The sequence below is a fragment of the Ursus arctos genome, unplaced genomic scaffold, assembly GCF_023065955.2.
Source record: "Ursus arctos isolate Adak ecotype North America unplaced genomic scaffold, UrsArc2.0 scaffold_6, whole genome shotgun sequence".
Classification (NCBI taxonomy): Eukaryota; Metazoa; Chordata; class Mammalia; order Carnivora; family Ursidae; genus Ursus; species Ursus arctos.
The window spans coordinates 54,429,324-54,449,858 of NW_026623078.1; the positions used below are offsets into that span (position 1 = coordinate 54,429,324).

At 33.7% G+C, this 20,535-nt stretch overlaps 1 protein-coding gene across 1 annotated transcript in view; it reads left to right on the forward strand.

Moving 5' to 3' along the window:
- Positions 1–20,535, forward strand: part of RIMS2 (regulating synaptic membrane exocytosis 2) — a 626,259-nt gene that overhangs the window by 162,825 nt on the left and 442,899 nt on the right. Inside the window, exon 9 of the mRNA XM_057307663.1 lies at positions 5,301–5,511. Within this exon, the coding sequence (XP_057163646.1) occupies positions 5,301–5,511 (211 nt within the window). The remainder of the gene's footprint in view (positions 1–5,300; positions 5,512–20,535) is intronic.

Sequence of the window (20,535 nt, forward strand, 5' to 3'; positions counted from 1 at the left end):
AAGCAAGATACAGGACATTTCCTTCACCCCAAAAAGTTCCTGTGCCCATTTGTAGTTAATTCCCTTGCTCTGCTGCAGTTGCTAGCAACCACTGGTTTGATTTCTGTCCTCATAACCTTGCCTTTTCTAGGATGTCATATAAATGAACTCGTATTGTATGGAAGTGGGCAAACTATGGCCTATAGGCCAAACATGGCTACTACTGGCTGTTTTTGTGTACGTGGTGAGTTAAGAATGGCTTTTACATTTTAAAATCATAGAAACAAATTTTTTTAATGATAACATTTTGTGACTATAAAAATTACATGAAATTAAAATTTCATGTTTATAAATAATGTTTTATTGGAACACAGCCATGCTTATTCATTTAACATGTTGCCAGGGGCTGCTTTCTGGCTCACACTTTTTACATCTTATTGAAGAAATACTTGCCTAGCCTATCTAAGAAGTCTTTGTTTAACCCAGGGTCATGATTTCCTTCAGTTTTTTTTCTAGGAGTTTTATAGTCATTATACTTAGTTTTGTGATCTGTTGATTGCAGTTATATAATACATTGAGTTAATTTTTGAATAAGGTGTAAAGAATGAATTGAGGTTCATTTTTTAATCACATGGGTTTCCAATTACTTTTTTTGCACATGAATTTCTCATTGCTTAAAAGATGACTCTTTCTCCATAAAATTGCCTTGACACCTTTTAAAAAAAAAATGACCATTTAAGTAGTGGACTATTTTGGACTCTATTCCATTCCATTGGTGTATGTGTTTATCCTTTGCTAATACTATATTGACTTGATGACTTCTGTAGCTTTATAATAAGTCTTGAAACCATGTAGTATGAGTCCTGTAACTTCTTTTTCAAAATATTTTGCCTATTATAGGAATTTTGCTTTTCTACATAAATTTTAGAGTTAGCTTGACATTCTTCAAAAATCATGCTGAGTTTTTGATTGAGATAACATTGAATCAAGAGATCAATTTGGAAAGAATTGATATCTTAACAGTATAGTGTTTCATCATTGATGTATATTTCTCCTGTTATTTAGATCTCCTTTGATTCTTTTTATCAGTATTTTATAGTTTTCATCATAAAAAGCCTGTATATATTTTGTTCAATTTATACCTGAGTGTTTTCCTTCTTTTGTTTTTTGATGCCATTGCAGACTTTTTAAAATTTTGATTTCCAATTATGCAATGCTAGTCTATAAAAATCCAAGTTTTGGGGATATGCTTAGTTTGTATCTTGTGACCTTGCTAAAGCACGTTTATTATAGGAGATTTTTTTAGTTTCTTTGGGATTTTATATATAGATAATTCTGCCATCTGCACACAATTTTTTTCTCCCCCTTTCCAGTCTCTATGCTTTTTATTGTTTTAATGCACTGGCTAGGATTTCCAGTTCAATGTTGATTAGGGGTAGTGAGAGAGGACACCTTGCTTTGTTCCTGACTTCAGAGGGAAAGCATTGAATCTTGAACAATACAGTATGATATTAGCTGTAGGCTTTTTTGTTGAAACCCTTATTGCATTCAGGAAGTTTCTTTGTATTCTAGTTTGCTGAGTCAAATGCTTTCTCAGTATATTTTGGCATAATTATATGTCTTTTCCCCTTAGCCTTTTAATATGCTGACTTATATTGCTTGAATTTAGAATGTGGAATCAACCTTGCATTCCCAGGATAAGCCTGGTACACCTGTTTCTGATGTATTATTCTTTAATGTGTTTCTGGATTTGGGTTGATAATGTGTGAGGATTTTTCATCTTCCTATGTAATTTTGGTCTATAATTTTCTGTTATTTTTTTGTATGGTTTTGGTATCACAGTAATGCTGGCCTTAGGAAATTAGTTAGGAAGTATTCCCTTATTTTCTATTTTCTGGAAGAGATTATGTAAAATTGGTGTTATTTCTTCCTTAAATGTTTGGTGGAAGTCATAAAAAAAGCCAGTGAGAACGGGAGTTTTATTTTTAAAGGTTTTAAACTAGTAATTAAATTTCTTTAACACATACGGGACTTGTCAATCTTCCTGTTTCTTCTTGAGTGAGGTGTGCCAGTTTCAGTCTTACAAGGAAATAGTCTATTTTATTATAGTCTATTTCTCATGTAAGTTATAGAATTTATGGGCATAGAATTGTTCATAGTTTCCTTTTGTAACTTTTTGCATTTAATTTTGATTAACTGGAGTCTGTAGTGATGTTCCCTCTATCATTCTTGCTCTAGGTAATTTTTATCTTCTCTCTTTTTCCCGTCTTGATCATTTTGGCTGGAGGTTATTGATTTTTTTTTTTTTAAGAAGCAGCATTTGGTTTCATTGATTTCTTCTATAGTTTAAAAAACTTTTTTAAAAAATACTTTCTTTGGTTTTAATTTTCTTTTTTTGGAAATTGATTTTTTGAGACTTTTTTCTTTTTAATATAAGCATTTATTTTTATGTGCTCCAGGTTTCTATATGATACTTTCAAGGAATATCATACTCCTTCTGCCTAAAGAACTTACTTTATATTCCTGTGGTTAATGTCTTCAGACAATAAATTCTTTCAACATTTCTTTGCCTGAAAATCTTTATTTTGCCTTTATTTTTTTGAAGCATAATTTCACTGCATATGGGATCTTGGGTTGACAGATTTTTTTCTGTCAGTACTTTATATAGATGTTACTCCGAAGTCTTCTAGCCTCCATGGTTTCTGAAAGATGATCTTCTGTAACTTTTACCATTGGTTCCTACATATAACGTATCATTTTCTCTGGCTGCTTTCATAGTTTTCTTTGGTTTTTAGCAGGTTGACTATGAGGAGTCTAGGTGTGTGTGTATTTGGTGTCTGTTCTACCAAGTCTTCTTTGAGGTTCGTGTGTGTGGTTTGGTGGCTTTCATTAATTTTGGAAAGTTCATGGCTATATTTCCTCTGTTCTGTTTTTTCCTTCTTTTGGGACTCCAATTTCACATGTTAGATCAGTTTAGTTCTTGGATGCTGTGTTTGTTTTTTTCTTTCCTTCTCCAGCTCTTCTTTGTTTGTTTGGATATTTTTTTATTCACTTATTTGAAGTTTACTAATCTTTTCCTTAGTTCTTTCAAGCATATCCATGAGCCCATCAAAGAAATTCTTCATCTCTGATGCCATGTTTTCTGTTTCCAGCATTTTCATATGTCTCTTATACTTTCCATCTTTCTGCTTCAGTACCCCATCTGTTCATGCTTGTTGTCCCCCCCTTTTTTAAAATAAATCTTTTACCTTAATAATTATAATCATTTTCAAGTCTGTCTGATAATTCTGATAATTCCATCATCCTTGTCATCTCTGAATCTAATTATGTTAATTATTTTATCTCTTGACAATGGGTGGTTTATTCCTTGCTATTCCCCCCCCCACCCAGTCTCATGGTTTTGAATTATATTTATGCCTTAAAGTGGGCATGCCTTTTCTGTCAGACTGTTAGTGTTGGAAATTAACTCATCATCAGGTCAGAAGTTCAGATAGGTTTGGATTTTGTTGTTGACATCATTATCTTTCGTGCATCACAGTCTTCAGATTCCTCCAAATTCCTCCAGTGGGTCTACTGCTGTATTGTATTTAGGATGAATGCAGGAATATCACAAGTCGTTTTCAGTGTTTTGCTACCCCTTCAGCCATTTACATCTACTTACTCCACAGGGGGCATCTCTCCACATGCTCTTGCCCCTTCCCCAGCAGTAAACTCTTGATGCTTATTTCTTGATTCTAGGTTTGGGGCAGGGGTAAGGGTGTTTTGTTAAGTTTTCCTGCCCTTCATCTTTGACAGGACCTGTCCATCTGGGCCGTATGGATGAGGTTTGCTCAGAGTTCTTACGCCCTTCTTCCCAGAGAAGTAAATCTGCCTTGTATCTCTGATAGGTTTGGGATAGGAGTTTCCATCCCTCTCCTAGTTATGGAAGGCCTTTGATTTGAACGAAGGATGTTGGCTGAAGATGGTTTTTTGTCCCTCTTTCATGCGGAGGTTTTTTTCCCTTTAACCTTTTCCTTAGCTGCAGGGGATCTTTGCCTTTGCCCTGGGGACAACAGAGTTTCCTTCTTCCTGTGGCTTATAGCTTTGACATTTTTAGGAGAGAGAGTCTGGGGAATTGTGCCTGTACCCCAGGAGCCACTAGTTAACTCTTTTTCACGTACACGTGTGTGCCCCCAAGGAGTTGTTTGTTCTTATGCCCTGCTCCCAGTCTTCCTCATAAGTAACCAGTAGAGGCCTGCAGAAAAGTGCCTGTGAGTGAATGTGAGCTTTCCTTGAGTCTAGGCCCCTCTCTAGTCCAAACTGTCATGTTAGCCCATACTTGGCCTTTTACAGTTTGTTAAAATTTTAACTGACTTCCTCCTACCTGCTTGCATGGTGGCCCCTCTTTCCCCTCTTCTGCTCTGCCAGCGATGAAACAGTATATTTCATTTCTCTTTGGAGGGGCTTGCTGCTCTTTGGCGTTCAGATTGTTTGTTTGCCTTATATACTCAACTCTCTGATGGGCTCAAGAAAAGTTATGATTTTGTAGATTATTTAGGCTTTTGTCATTTTTAGGTTGGGAGTGACATTATTTACAGCTTTGTAAGCAGAGTTAATTATAGTTTTAAAACATTTTAAAATTTCCTTTATGAAGATATTGGAAGTGAAAAATTTTATAACGATTTATTTTTAAAGAGTAAATAATACCTTTTTCTAGTCATCTTTTTCTCATTTTTTTGTTTTGTTTTTAAGATAAAAATTGGTCTTACTTTTATTTGCACAGCTTTATTTGCTAGGCTCCTGATATTTCACAATGTTTTTAAAGCCAACTAATATCCAGACTGTTGAACAGATTTAAACAATTAGTGAGAGCACTCATCCAGTGTTTTCCCCTCTGTTTGGATTCTTAAGATCACTCCAGTTGAGAGCTGTCTCAAAGATTTGAAGTTCATAGGTTTTGGCTGTACTGCATAAGTCAGATCAGCTCAGTCTATTTCTGAAGCTAAACCTTTGAAAAATAATATTTTAAATATTTTAGGGCATATGATTGCAAATATATTATAAGTAGTAGGTAGAAATTTTACAATTATAACTCAAAGAGATATCTCTATTAACATGTATTAATTGACTTTTAAATTACCATGTATATCAGAGGGCAGAACTAGTTGCAACACTCTTGTGATGTGCCATGTAGGATGTTATTCTATAATCAGAAAACTAAATTTTTATTCTTTATTCTCATTTTATGAAATTTTTGGATACAAAATTGCATATGGATTGTTGTAATTATTATTTTTGAGGCCATCAGGAAACCAAATTTTTCTTATCTGTTTTCTTTGCAGAAAACTTCATCAGCAGTTTGAAATGTACAAGGAGCAGGTGAAGAAGATGGGAGAAGAATCACAACAGCAGCAAGAACAGAAGGGTGATGCCCCAACCTGTGGTATTTGCCACAAAACAAAATTTGCTGATGGATGTGGCCATAACTGTTCATATTGCCAAACAAAGTTCTGTGCTCGTTGTGGAGGTCGAGTGTCATTACGTTCAAACAAGGTACAGAATGAAAATTATACATAATTCTATTATAGTTAAGCTTATAATACAGTTAAGCTAATTGTGAATAAAATAAAGCAGACAATTGAAATTACTATTCAGGTTAATCAGTGAACAAAAGAACTTCTAGTGTCTTCATTTTAGATGAAAGAAATTTTTAATTTTTCCTTTCAGTTGAGGAGATTTGTCTCATTGTTTATGTCCTTTAGCTAATGATTTTGTTTAGAATCATAGGATCTTAAACTTTCAAAGATGATGAAGATAATTTAGAGGTCAATTGGTCTCACTCTTTTATTTTACAGATGCAGAAAACTCAGATTCAGGGAGATTAAAGGTCATTCTTGAAGTCACACACTGATTAATGTTAGAGCAGTGACACTGCTTTTTCCATTACTATATATAATTTTATAACTTTGTAGACCTACTCGTCCTTTGACCCCTGTTTTCTTTCCTTTTAAAAGAGGCTCTTCCCAGCTTAGAGAGTCTGTGTTTTATAATTTTATAGCTTTTGAAGCTACATGACCCTTTATTTTTGGTTTAATATTAATGAAATAAACAATAGACTACGGAATTTAAAGAAGAAATGTTAAGGAGATATTTTGTACTAGAGTTTTGTAGTTTATCCATTCACTTCAGGGAATATGTTAATGCTGCCCAAGGAATGCTTTGCTGAAATAAGCAAAAACAGTATCATAATATGTTTTTCTTAGTAAGTTCTTTAGAATTTGCATTTATCTTCTGCCTAGTATTTTATCACTCAATTCTTTACTTAGGCCATTTCAAAATAGGAAGCTGATGTTTGTACATACATTACTTAGGCATAATTATGGGGATTTGTTCTCCTGTGTGATTTAATTTCTCCATTTTCTCACTGTTCCCGTTTCTCATTGTTTTGTTTTGCCGAGAATTAATAATTTTTCATTCCCCCCCCCCTAATCTTTCCCCCTCGTTTACCTGATTATTTTTCTTTTCCTTGACTGGTTCCATTGGCTAGAAACTCCAGCACAGTTCTGAAAAGAAGTGGTGAGAGCACATATCCCTGTTTTGGTCTTGATCTTAGGGAGAAAACATTCAGTCCTTCTCTATTAAGTATTACATTAGCTGTCAGCTTTTCATAGATGCTATCTATTCGTAATTTGCTGAGAGATTTTTTTTTTGGTTTATTTGTTTGTTTTTACATCAGGAATATATGATGGAAATTGTCAAATGCTTTCCCTCCATCTGTTGAAATTAATCATGTTTTTTCTTTGCTTGTTAATGTAGTAATGAACTACATTGGTTGATTTTGAAATGCTAAACCAACTATATTCTTGGGACAAATCCCATTTGCTTTTGATGGATTAACCATCATTATGGATTTGCTTATTTAACCATCATTAACCATTATTATGTAATAATGAGTTTGATTTATTAAAATTTTGTTTATAATTTTTGCTGCATGAGTGTTAGTATCTGTAGTTTTCTTTTCTTGTCATGTTTTTTTTTGATTTTGGTATCAGAGTAACGCTGGCCTGATAAAATGAGTTGGGAAGTATTTCCCTCTCTTCAGTGTTTTAGAAAAGTTTCTGTAGGATTGATATTTTTTATCCTTTAATATTTTGTAGATTTTACCAGGGAAGCCCTCTGGGCATGCTATTTAATTTTTGGGAAGTTTTTAAAGTACAGTTTCAATTTCTTTTAATAGGTATAGAATTATCCAAGTCATTTATTTTTTCTTGAATGAGCTTTGGTATTTTTCAAGGCATTTCTCCAGATCCTCATAAATTGTCAAATTTACTGGCATAAACCTATTCACAGTATTCCATTATTATTCTTTAATATCTGTAGATTCTGTAGTGATGCTACCTTTTTCATTTCTGATATTGGTAATTTGTATCTTCTCTTTTTTCCTAGTTAATTTGGCTGGAAATTTATCAATTTTAATGATCTTCTGAAATAACTAGTTTTTTGTTTCATTGGTTTCCTCAGTTGTTGATTTCATCTTTGATCTTTATTATTTCTTTAATTCTGCTGATTTGGGGTTTAATTATCTCTTTTTCTGGTTTCTTAAGGTGGGAGCTGAGGTCTTTGCTTTGAGATGTCTCTTCTTTTCTAATATAGGCATTATGTGCTGTCACTTTCCCCTAAGTACTTTTTTGGTGACATCCCCCAAATTCTGATATGTTGTCTTTCATTTTCATTCAGTCAAAAATACTTTCAAGTTTTCCTTTTCCACTTTGACCCATGAATAATTTAGAAGTATGTTATTTATTTTTCACATATTAGGGAGTTTCCAGAGATCTTTATGGTAATGATTTTTAATTTAATTCTGTTGTGGTCCTAGACATACTTTGAATACCTTGAATCCTTTGAAATGTATTCATACTTGTCTTATGATCAGTATATGGTTTGTTTTGGTAAATGTGTGTGTGTACTTGAAAAGGCTGTATATTCTTTAATTTTTTGTTGGAGTGTTTTTAAATGTCCTTTAAGTCAAGTTAGTTAATAGAGTTGTTTAAGTCTAGTATATCCTTTTTGATCTTTTGCTTACTTATTTTATCAATTATTAAGAGAAAGATATTGAAATATACAACTATACTTGAATAATTCTGCTTCCTTTTGCAGTTCTCTGTATTTTTGTTTTTGTTTTATGTATTTTATTAAGTTCTGTTTTTACATGCATAAACGTTTAGGATTATTATATCCCTATTAATTAATTGACCCCTTTATAACATTAAATGGCTTCCTTTATTCCTGGTAATATTCTTTGCCATGAAATCCACTTTGATCTTAAAAAAGCCACTCTAACTTTGGTTTACATTTTTCTCTTTTACTTTAGACTAATTTATGTCCTCATGTTTAAAGTATTTTTCTTAGAGGCAGCATGTAATTGGACCTTGCTTTCTTATTCAACCTGACAATCTTTACCTTTTAATTGGGGTCTTAGATAATATACACTTAATATAATTTTTGATATGGTTTGGTTATATCATTTTCCTTTTTTTCTACTTGTATCATCTGATTTTTTTTTTTTTTTAAGTCTCCTTTGAATTAGTCAAGCACATTTTATGATTCAGGTTATCTCCTTTGTTGCCTCTTTAACTTTGTGACTCTGTTTTATAGCTTTGTTCGTTCTTTGTTTTGTCATTTTATTAATTGCTTCAGGGTCTGTAGTATACATCTTTAATTTATCATCATCAGCCTTAACCAATATTATATCATTTTATGTATAGTATAGTATAAGAACCTTCCAATAACGTGTTTCCATTTCTACTCTTTTGGACTTTATGTTAGGCGTGATATATTTTACTTTATTTTATAACCTGACAATACACTATTATTCTCTTTTGTTTAAAAAGTTTATCTTTTAAGAAGTTTAAATAATAAAAGAAATAGTGTGTATTTACTGTCATCATTATCATTTCTGGTACCATTCATTTCTTTTTGTAGATCTGTATTTCTGTATGGTATCATATTTTATCTGCCTGAAATTATTTCCTTCAATATTTATTGTGGTGTGAGTCTGCTGATGATGAATACTTTAAACTTTTTCTGCAGAAAATTTTACTTTTTTTTTTTTAAAGATTTTTTTTTTCTAGGTATAGAATTCTAGGTTGAGGGTTATTTTCTTTCAGTATTTTAAAGATGTTGTTTCACTGTTTCCAATTAGAAGTGTGATACCATTCTCATCTTTGTTTTTCTGTATATAATATGTTCTTTTTTTCTGATTGCTTTTTCTTTTTAAAGATTTATTTATTTATTATTGGGCATGGGGTGGGGTGCGGAGGAGGGGCAGAGGGAGTCTTAAGCAGACTCCACGCCAAGTGTAGAGCTGACTGTGGGGCTTCATCTCATGATAATTCTTTTTATCACTGGTTACGTGAAACTCAATTATGACGTTTCTTTGTGTGTTTTTCTTCATGTTTCTTGTTTTTGGAGCTTTTTTGAGCTTTTTTGATCTGTTAGTTTATAGTTTTTGTAGGGTTTTGGAAAATTTTGGCCATTATTTCGTCAAAAAAATTTTTTTTAAATTAACATATAATGTATTATTTGTTTCAGGGGTACAGGTCTGTGATTCATCAGTCTCATACAATACAGAGCGCTCATCACAACGCATACCAAATATTTTTTATTGGGCTTTTCTTTCTCTCTTTTCCTTCAGGAACTCCCATTACGCATTCATTAGGCTGCTTGAAGTTGTTTTACCGCTCACTTATGTTCTTTTCATTAAGCCAAATTTTAGTTTTCTCTTTGCTTTTCATTTTAGTATGTTTTATTGCCGTGCTTTTAAGTTTACTCATTTTTTTTTTTTTTTGCAATCTCATATCAGCTGTTAATACCATTCAGTGTATTTTTCATCTCAGACATTGTTTTGATGTCTAGAATTTCAATTTTGGACTTTTTAAAATATCTTCTATGATGTACTTAAGTTTTTGTACATGTAGAATATACACTCTGTAATAACTGGTTTGATGTCCTCTTCTGCTAATTTCAACATCTCTGTCAGTTTTTGGTTGGTTTTGATTGATTAGTCTCATTATAATATGTGTTTTCCTGACTCTCTCCTGAGTCCTGTAGCCAATTTTGCATATGTTTATTAGACATGAATTAAGACTTTTTTCCAGTTTTGCTGGTGGAAACGTCCACTGTTTTCTCTCACCCGTCAGGTGACTTTTCTCACATGCATGCTCCCTCATCATTACTAGCTGAATACTTGAGGGACTCCCTGCAGATCTGTGGGGTTCTCCCTCTGCAGTTTTCTCTTCTCTGGTAAGTTGGCCTATAAAACGCAGCTGTGTTGGCCTCCTTAGAGTGTATGTTCTCAAGTTTGTTCTCTTCACCTGAGGATGTTTGCCGAGCTGAACTTCCGCTCCTCTGTACTGCTCTGCTGCCTGGAAAGTCTCTCAAAGCAGTAAGCTGGGGCAACTGCATTGCTTATCTCGTTTGTTTCCCATTAATTTTAGTGATCTCTGTACTTTTTTGCCTGATGTCCAGTGTCTTGAAAAACGATTCCTTCATGTGTTTTTCCCATATTATATTTGTTTGCCAGGCAGGTGGAGAGATCTTGTTCTTGCTACCGCATTTAAGCCACAAGTCGAAGTCTCTAGTGACATCTGATTATAGTTTGCTTGATTATATATTTTCTGGTGTTTAATGTATGGTCACTTTATGCTGAGCAAAGTTTTAGTCAGTAAATTAAATACAGTGAAAAATTGGAATGCCCCTTGAGAGTCTGTTGTTTGTAGTGAACCACAGAACTCTGCATGGTGTGGATTAGCCTGGTGGATGGTTTACGGAGGAAAGAAGGAACCAGTAGTACTTCCCACTTTTTCATGTTTTTTCTTATATCTGAGGGAAGTATTAGGGGAATGAAACATAAGAAAAAATCATCTAGATTTTAGCTCAAGGAGGATAACTTTGGATTTCTTTTATTAGTTTTTCTACATTTTCACTCATAATCGACTTGAGGAAGCATTCCTTTGTATGATATGTATAAAGATTGTCTATATTCTAAATGAAAAAAGTATTGAGTTCAATTTCTCTATTTAAATTGGATCATCCTATGTTTGCTTGGTTGCTTTATGTAATAGAAGAAGGCTTTTGCTCTCAATAGATGCTGAATGCACTTTTTGATTTATCATAGCCCCAAAAGATTAAGCTCAGTGAAATTTGTTCAATTTTTATGAAGTAGAATAATGAAAATACAAATATTTTATAGCTTAAAATTTAATTATAAAGCCATTTTAAAATTTATTTTGTAATCTCCGACGAGAACAAGATAAAAGAACCTTTTGTTTTAATTTTGAGGGTCTTTCATGTGGAGCCATCCTTAACAATTAATTAACTCTTTTGAGGTATATTTATGATTCAGCCAGAATAAATGTAGTGCAGGACATATAGAAGTACCAATACAATAAGTTTTTATGAAATGTTGCTTTCATTTATTTCCTTTTAAGATGACACCCCCTTAGTAAATTAAAGCTATATATTTAGTTCAGATTTTAAAATAATGACTTTATAAGGAGGAAATTATTTTGTAATCATGGAATGGTGATTCTAATAGGACAGACCTGAAAGGTAATTTACAATGAGGATTATTGTAAGCTTCAAAGCATAGCAACATTAATTTTTTCTTTCTTTTGCTTTTTGCTAGGGAAAATAGGTTACTATGTGCTTAAAAGATATCTAATTTTGAAAAAGTAAATAATATACATTTTTCAGAATTGTATTAATTTACAAATGTAATACGTGTAAATTATCAGATTTGAAGCAGAATGAGTATAACTTTAGAATGGTTATAAAAGCAAGTGATCCTTAAGCAAGCCCCCTAAAACATATTGACATACATGTGTTCGCTATATCGTATAGTACGAGTGAAATAATATAGACGTTTCTACTGTATAACTAAGTATCATTTATATGAATGATTTTAATGATAAATTTTTAAATTGTGCACTGAGAGATAGAATAATGAGTAGAGTAGTTCTGCAGTGCTTCAGGTAGTTCTTTCTTTTTTAGAAATTTCAAGTCACAGGGCATCTGGCTGGCTCAGTTGGCATGCAACTCTTGATCTCGGGGTTGTGAATTCGAGCCCCACATTGGATGTAGAGATTACTTAAAATAAATAAATAAAATAAAAAAAGATTCAGGTCACTGTGATTACGGGCAAGTCTTTAGCTAGTGTGCTGGTGCAATATACAGTCAGTTCCCGTATGCCCAAGGCAAGCATAGCATGTATAAATTTTCTTTTCAATTTAATAGACTTCCTACATGCCAGCATATCAGGAAACACTTGACATTCTCCAGGAAGAGGATGGCCTAAGTTGAGACAATAAAAGAACCAAGTTTTGTTTCTGCCCTGGTGTTGTGTGACTTTTGTTTGACGTATCACTTCATGTCTTAGTGCTTCTGCTTCAAAATCTGTAAAATGAAAGCATCAGTTTGTGATTTCTAAGGTCTCTTCTGGGTTTTTAAAATTAATGCTAGATAACTCATGTCATGCTTGAAGTACCTAAAAAGAATATTCATATAGCCAAATATATTTACTGCTTAAATCATTTTTAAAAAGGAATTGAGGGGCGCCTGGGTGGCTCAGTCGTTAAGCGTCTGCCTTCGGCCCAGGGTGTGATCCCAGGGTCTGGGATCGAGCCCCGCATCGGGCTCGCTTCTCCACTGGGAAGCCTGCTTCTTCCTCTCCCACTCCCCCTGCTTGTGTTCCCTCTCTTGCTGGCTGTCTCTCTCTCTGTCAAATAAATAAATAAAAAATCTTAAAAAAAAATAAAAAGGAATTGAGAAGCTCCATTAATTCTCTTATGTTACTGTATCTAGTACACTGTGTGTTGGTTTTTATACCATATCCCACATTTATATGACATGGGAGTGTGGAGGGCATCACTATTTTAGTAAACTGTGTTCATTGGAATTTGAGAAATAGGTAGCTGGCAAGCTTATTAGAATTCTAGACTTCATAGGACTACCCTGAAGCAAATGGCTGCATGAGGTGGATCCTCAACTTCAAGCCTTTAGGCTCGATAACCTAGAATGTGTGAGAATATTATTTGAAATGGTTGTTGAGTGTAAAAGGAAGAATTATTTTCCCTTATTGATGTCAGCCTCCCTAATGGTACAGGATAATATAGGGACTGTGAGAAATAGTCTAACTTGCAGAGTCTTAGGACATTTTATACTTCCTCATGTATATCAGCATCATGGGAGGAGGCGAAATAATGTTTCAGGTTGAGCGTAAAGAAAAACATTTTTACCAGTTTACATGAGCTCATTCCCTCTCAACATGGCATCTTCTATAGTTTTCACTGGGCTCAGCCCTGACTTCCATTAGCTGTAGAGCATGATTCAGTGTGGGTAGTAATACCTAGAAGAGCTCGTAAGTTTAGAAAGACTATTGTAGTTACCAGTTTGGGATTGTTTCTCTTCGGGAATCTCTGGATGATTCCATAGGCATTTTATACTCTGAGTTATATGGCAGTGGGTTTGAAAGTCTCCCCCTGCTGTGGAAGGAAGGCTTTCTGGAGAATGGATGAATGTGAATAACTTAAAGGGCAAATTTTTCCATATGTATTCTTTCATTTTTTTCTTAAAATTGATCTACCTGAGAACATTTCTGTTTTGTGGAATCTTCTAACTCACTTTTACGATTGCCTTTATACTCTAAACCAAAAGCATGCTCCTTAACCCTACCTAATGTGAATCTAGTCTTTATATAATGTATTGCCTCAGGATGTAAAAATTTCTGGGGCACAAAACAAAGTGACAATTCTAGACTGTATTGTCCTGAGGGAGAGTTCCTTGAGGGCAAAGCAGTTAGAAGTTTTGTACGAAATATAGAGGGGCAGCACCTTATTTCATTCAGGCAGGAGACTGCTGGTGAGACTCTGGTGCCTCATGTCTCTTTTTTAGAATTAGAACTTTGATGTGAGTTGATTACAGTGACCCAAAATGCCACATTTATTTGAATTTGAAAATGACGTTGGACTCTTTGAGAGAAAGACATATTTGTCTGATGGTTTTTCAGTGTGCCCTGGTTTTCTAAATAGGTTATATAGTAGACATTTTCCATATATTGAATGAGATAAATCTGCAGCTCCAAGATTTGATAAAAATATAATTAAAACATACCTACAATATACAACATATCTGAAAATGCATCCTTTCCAACTATTTAAACTTGAAATTTAAATATTATCCTAAAAATGTGTGAGGGGTACGTGGTTTTAGAAATTTATTTTAGAGAAAAGAAAAAATGTATTTAGGGGCGCCTGGGTGGCACAGTCGTTAGGCATCTGCCTTTGGCTCAGGGCGTGATCCTGGAGTCGTGGGATCGAGCCCCGCATCAGGCTCCTCCGCTGGGAGCCTGCTTCTTCCTCTCCCACTGCCCCTGCTTGTGTTCCCTCTCTCGCTGGCTGTCTCTCTCTGTCAAATAAATAAATAAATAAATAAATCTTAAAAAAAAAAGAAAAAATATATTTAGACTACTGTTGTATAGCAGGTGCATAGGTATGCTTGGTTAATGGCATATTGTTAACCAATAGCTTGGTTAATGTGCGTTTGAAAGCTTGCTGTCTACTTGCTCCTAACCACTTGGTGGGAAGAATCCTGCTCAGTACCTAATATTCTCATCAATAAATGAAGTAAGCTCTTTATCAGTAGATAAGATGAGCACCAGGTTAAATAGATTTTACTTAGCTTGTATGGGGAAGATTAATGATAGCATCTGCAATGAATTCTAATCATTAACAGTAGACTATATGGTAGTTTAATAGATAAAGTAATTCAGGTTATCACCGAAACTGCAGCATAGTTAGACACTGGGTAGGGGAGCACAGAAGAAATGGAATGCAGACAACGTGTGAGAGGAGGATTAGAAGTAGTTATGAATTCCTCTACCCTTTTTAAGTGGAATACACAAAAAATCTCACCGAATTCTTTTTCAAACAATCCCAAGAAAGTATTTAGCTTCAAACACAAGCAAAAAAATAAATGAGCTCTTATCTGAAACAATATTTTTGTTTTAAGTTAAAAATAATTCTGATCCATAAAAAGAAAGGACATAAGGGGGCACAAAGAAACTATGGAGGTGACAGATATGTCTATTAACTTCATTGTGGTGATGGTTTCATGGATGTATTCTTATGTTTAAACTCATCAAGTTGTATACACAAATATACGCCTTTTTTTTGTATATCTAAATAAATCAATATATGACCTAATTGAAAAAAAAAGGACATAAGATTCTTCTTTGAAGTGTTGTCTTTTTAATTCCCTTTCAATAAATATATTAGAATACCACTGAATCTCACTTAGGTCAGAACAGACTATGTATTTTCTGTCGCTGGAACAACCCCCAGATCTAGTCCTTCTATAATTTTCAACATTTTGAATGGCACCACTATCTACTCTGTCACTTAAACCAGAAAACCAGGAATACTTTCAGGTTTCTATCTCTACTCACAATGTTTGGATATGATCATTTCCTCACTACCTCTATGAACTACTAACTGTGGTCTTATTTAGGCTTTCATCTTCCAGCATCTGGACTAATGTCAGTCTCCTGACTGGTCTCTCTGCTTCCTCTCGTACACATACTTCACACATTACTATTGTGATATTTGTAAAATGCAAATCTGATTACTTTACCTTCTGCTTAAAACCTATTTAATGACGACTCATTTTTTGATGACTTAAGTCATCACGACTCATGAAGTTTCTAATGGTGTAAAGAACCCTATGACTCGTACCCTGCCTAACTCAAGGCACATGCTTCACTCCTTTCTGTATGCCCCAGTCAAACTACACTATCTGCATTTTTCTTAAATTATTACTGCCATATATCTCTTACGCTTTTGCTTATCCCGCCACTTTTATCTGAATGACAGCTCTGCTTTCCCCTACACCCTGCTCCTACCCATAATCCCTACCTACTTGATGAAGATTTACTCATTTTTCTGGATTTAAGCATCATCTCCCCATCATGCTTTCTTTGAGTAACTCATGTGAATTAATCACTCACTATTTTGTGCCTCAATGGGTTCTGAAGGCTTCTAATCTAGTACTTTTAATATTTTATTATCAAGTGACTCTGTTTCTCTAAGTCCTCTTGTTTGCTATAGGTTTCCATGTGTTTGGTACATAATAGGTCAGTATGAATACTTGTTGAGTGAATGAAGGGAAGAAAGAAATCTGGTGTACTTATCATGGGCATGTTGTTCTGGGATAGGCATTATCTTTTGATCCAGCTCCTTGCTGCAGCCCAGCACTGTGACAATGTTTTTTTGAAGATGGCAGTCCAAACTTATGAATGAATGAGTAAAAAAGATAAACTATATAGGCAGTATATAATCGTTGCAGTTCTTGGAAGAAGGGATTAGACGTGACAGAGAAGATGGAGTAATATTGTAGTGGTGTGAGGGGTGGTTTAGGATTGATTATACAAGATAGACAAGAAGAGAGAGACAAGCGATGGTAGTTTAACTATGGAGAGTATATTGCATTGATATAGAGGGTGGGATCTATCTTTCTGGCAATACAGAGAAGGAAGCAGTAGGAGAAAGATTGAATATCTAGAGATTTTATTAGTTTATTTGAGAGGGAGAGAGCGCGAGAGAGCATGTGAGCAGGGGGAAGAGCAGAGGGGGAGGGAAAAAGAGGGGGGAAGAATTTCAAGCAGACTTTGTGTTGTGAGTGCGGAGCCCAATGCAGGGTTCAAGTCATGACCCTGATCATGACCTGAGCCAACGCTTAACTGACTGAACCATCCAGGCACCCTGTCATTGAATATCTAGAGAAGGAGTTGAGGGAAACTGACATTAGTTTACTCTGTGACTGGGTAACTAATAATGGAAAGTTGGACAGAGAATAGTCATTGGCAGATGATAATGAGAAGGTAGATTAACACTTTAGTTGATCTTCAGGAGAGGTAATGTAATTGGTTATTAGCAGAAGTGATAAGATAGTAAGGATGGCCATAGGGAGAGTTGATTATGGGGAAAAATGGTGAGTATAAAATTATTAGAAAATAAAATACATTTTTAATAGCTTTTTAAAAGAAGTTTTAAATATATATATTTATACTATTAAACTTTTAATAAATAACTTTTGGACATACTCTTAACCTATTAGAGTTTTCAAGTCTAGTAATTATGACCTGAAATAATTTATTGATCAATTAAATTCACTTTTAAAGAATGCTTTATTTATTTATTTATTTGAGAGGGAGAGAGAGGGGAGCTAGAGGCTGAGGGAGAGGGAGAGAGAGAATCTTAAGCAAGCTCCACACTTAGCACAGAGCCTGATATGGGGCTCGATCTCACCACCCTGAGACCATGACCTGAGCCGAAATCAAAGGATGGACGCTTAACCGACTGAGCCACCCAGGCGCTCCTAAAGAACATTTTAAAATTCAAATTATCCATATGCTTAAAATAAAAATATTTCTTCACAGCAAGTTATTTTTTATATTTCATATATTTATATTTTATGTTTCAGAATATAATTTTTTATATTTCATTAGTCTTTGTCCTAAGATCCTTGATAATATTTTATATTTATACAGTATCTTTGATTTTCATGCAACTCAATTCCAGTTTATTAATGAGCTTAATATCACTTTGGACAAATACAGTGAAACTTCTGACTTAATTGTATTACTAAAATCCGATTAGAAATTAAAATCTGTTTTGAATTTCTTTTCTTTGGAAGGTTTGCTAGTTCAAAGAGAAGGACCATTTTGATTACGGGTCATCATTCTCATTCCTGTTTAACAGTTTCCTGGGGATTTTATGCACTCCTGTAGCTTCAAATACTGTATCTATGCTGATGATTTGCAGATATTATTTCACTGGCCAGATTCTTCTTTTGAGCTCCAGATCCACCTACATAGTTCCTGCTGAAAAATCTCTGTTTGTATGTATTAATTGGCACCTCAAATCACCTTGTCTATACCTGAATTCATTATTTTCCAACTGTGTTTCTTGTGTGTTTCTTCTTTCAATGAATGGTTCTCTTCCAGCTGCCCAAGCCAGACTCGGAGTCCTCCCCTACTCCTTCTTCTTTTTCATTCAAGTATTAATAGCCTTACTTCTCAGTATCTCCTAGATCAGTCTACTTCTCTCCATTTCTCTTGCTACTACTGTAGTTCACACTGCTCTTACATTTGTTTCTTACCCCAAATATTTCAATATCTTCTTTTTTTAAAAAAAGATTTTATTTATTTATTTGAGAGAGAGAGAGAACATGTGCGTGCATGAGTTGCGGGGGTCAGAGGGAGAGGGGGAAGCAGACGCCCTGCTGAGTAGGGAGCCCTACTTGGGGCTTGATCCCAGGACCCTGGGATCATGACCTGAGCCGAAGGTAGACACTTAACTGTCTGAGCTACCCAGACACCCCATATTTCGATATCTTCTTAACTGTTCTCTCAGCTTCCAGTTTTGTCTCTTCCCAGTGTGCACTTTGTACAATAGTTGATGACTCAGTAAATAGTAGCTAATAATATTATGCCTTATTTATAAATCATATGATAGTTTTTTTTATTTCTGTTGAAAGATAATAAAGATATGATGGCAGTAATATTTCATAATGTTTTATAGCTAAGTTTTTCATATATATGTTATAGCTGAAATTTAATCTGTTCAGAGGGATTAATTTAGCAAATTCGTTAGTTATAGCTTCATTTTGTTTCATGTCTTAAATTTCTGCAATGTGAATTAATTTTTGTTAAAGTGTTATGCTTTTAGTTAACCATAGAGACTTTAGTTCAAATATAACAGTTATAATCTAGTCATTCCCACATACTTGTATTCCAAATATACCAGTCTTATTTGTGCTTTTGTGCTTTTTGCATATTTCATGTTCTTTGTATAAAATATTCTTCCTTACTAGTCTTGCTTGACATTCTCTTCTTTATTTTTTAAAGACCTGCTTATATCTCAGAAACTTTCTCTTAATCCTTTTTCTCAAAGTCCTGTTATCTCCTCATTCGTGTTTCTATAGTGCTTTGTTGTTTTCTTGCTTTCAGAAGTCTCTTTGTTCTGCAGTGTTTCTTTTCCTCTTACTCCATTTAGTTCTTTGATGCCAGAAACTTTAATTTTTATGTCCCAGAAATCTAGTTTAGTGCCTGATACATATATATTGAGTGCTCCATAAGTGATTTTTTTTTGGACTAAATGATTAGCAATAGATGTCCTGGACTGTTTACAGTAGCTTTTATATGATCTTTAGTTTTACCATTTGTAACAAATGAAGCAATCAAGAACACAGTATAAGATAAGGAATGCAGTTCTGTCCCTTCTATGCAATATTCTATGTTTCAGTAGATTAGAGTATTAGATATAGAACTCTATGCCAGGCACTGTATTGAGAGCTTTCCGTGTTATTTTATTTCAGAAAATCCTATAAAGTAAATATTAATTCCCTATTTTGCAGATAAAGGCTTAGCTTAAGAAAATTGCATAAGATATATAGGTAGAAATGTTATTTTAAAAAAAGGTAGAATTTTAAGATAGATTTCTCTGATTGCAAAGTCCTTCCTCTTCGTCACAAGTAGTAGATACGGCCACCCATATTTCAGAGAAGCAGTGATACTTCAAAACACATGATTTTAATTTTTAATTTATATAAGTTCTTATATCAGAACATTATTATTTCGTTATCACTTTTACTGTTATCATTATTCTATATTTAAGTAAAGAAAAATGCAACAATTTTTAACCATGGAATATCTAATTGTGTTCTCCTGACCAAATCATGCATCTTGCCATTTTATTTTCCACATTTATAATGGGAAACCATGACCCAAAATTATCGACTATAATCAATAACGTTTTGTCTTTAATGTTTTTTTCTAATTTTTTTCTTTTTAGTTATAGAGTTTAGAAGGCTTCTAAATTAATGGGACAGAAATAACTTTTAGAAGCAAAATGCATAATTCATATAAAATTTTGTCTTCTTTTGACAGTGTATGATGAAATGAAAGATAAACAGTGATGCTGTGTTTTATTGTCTCTGTACTTAAAAAGCTATTTTCTTTAACATTTTCAGTTTCTCTTTTTGGGTTAATTGAGTGTTTAATTGGGATTTTGTTTGTGGAAAGAACATTCTCATTTTTCTGATGTTTGTATATTTAATTGCTTTTATAGAAACTATTCTGTTTATATATCTTTATATATTCTAGTATATGGCATGCTCTTGCTTGAAATGTGTGGAAAAAATTTTCCTTTTAAAATGTTTATATTTCGGTCAAAATGTAACTTAGACTTTTTCAGAATTTTTATTTCACTAACAAACTCTTAAAAACTCTTACTTGTTTTAAGAATGGAATTAATTATTATTTTTTTGTTTTGTCTTTTCTGTCCTTTCTAACTTGCTTTCGTGGATTTCACACCAGGAGGACAAAGTGGTTAGAGTCTTTTTTTCTGTCTAATATTATTTTTTTCTTGCTGTTATTATCGCTAATTTTAATTTTATAGCTATATTTAATTTATAGACTTCTAAGTATTTTGTTACAGCTGTAGTGCATGATAATTGCTATAC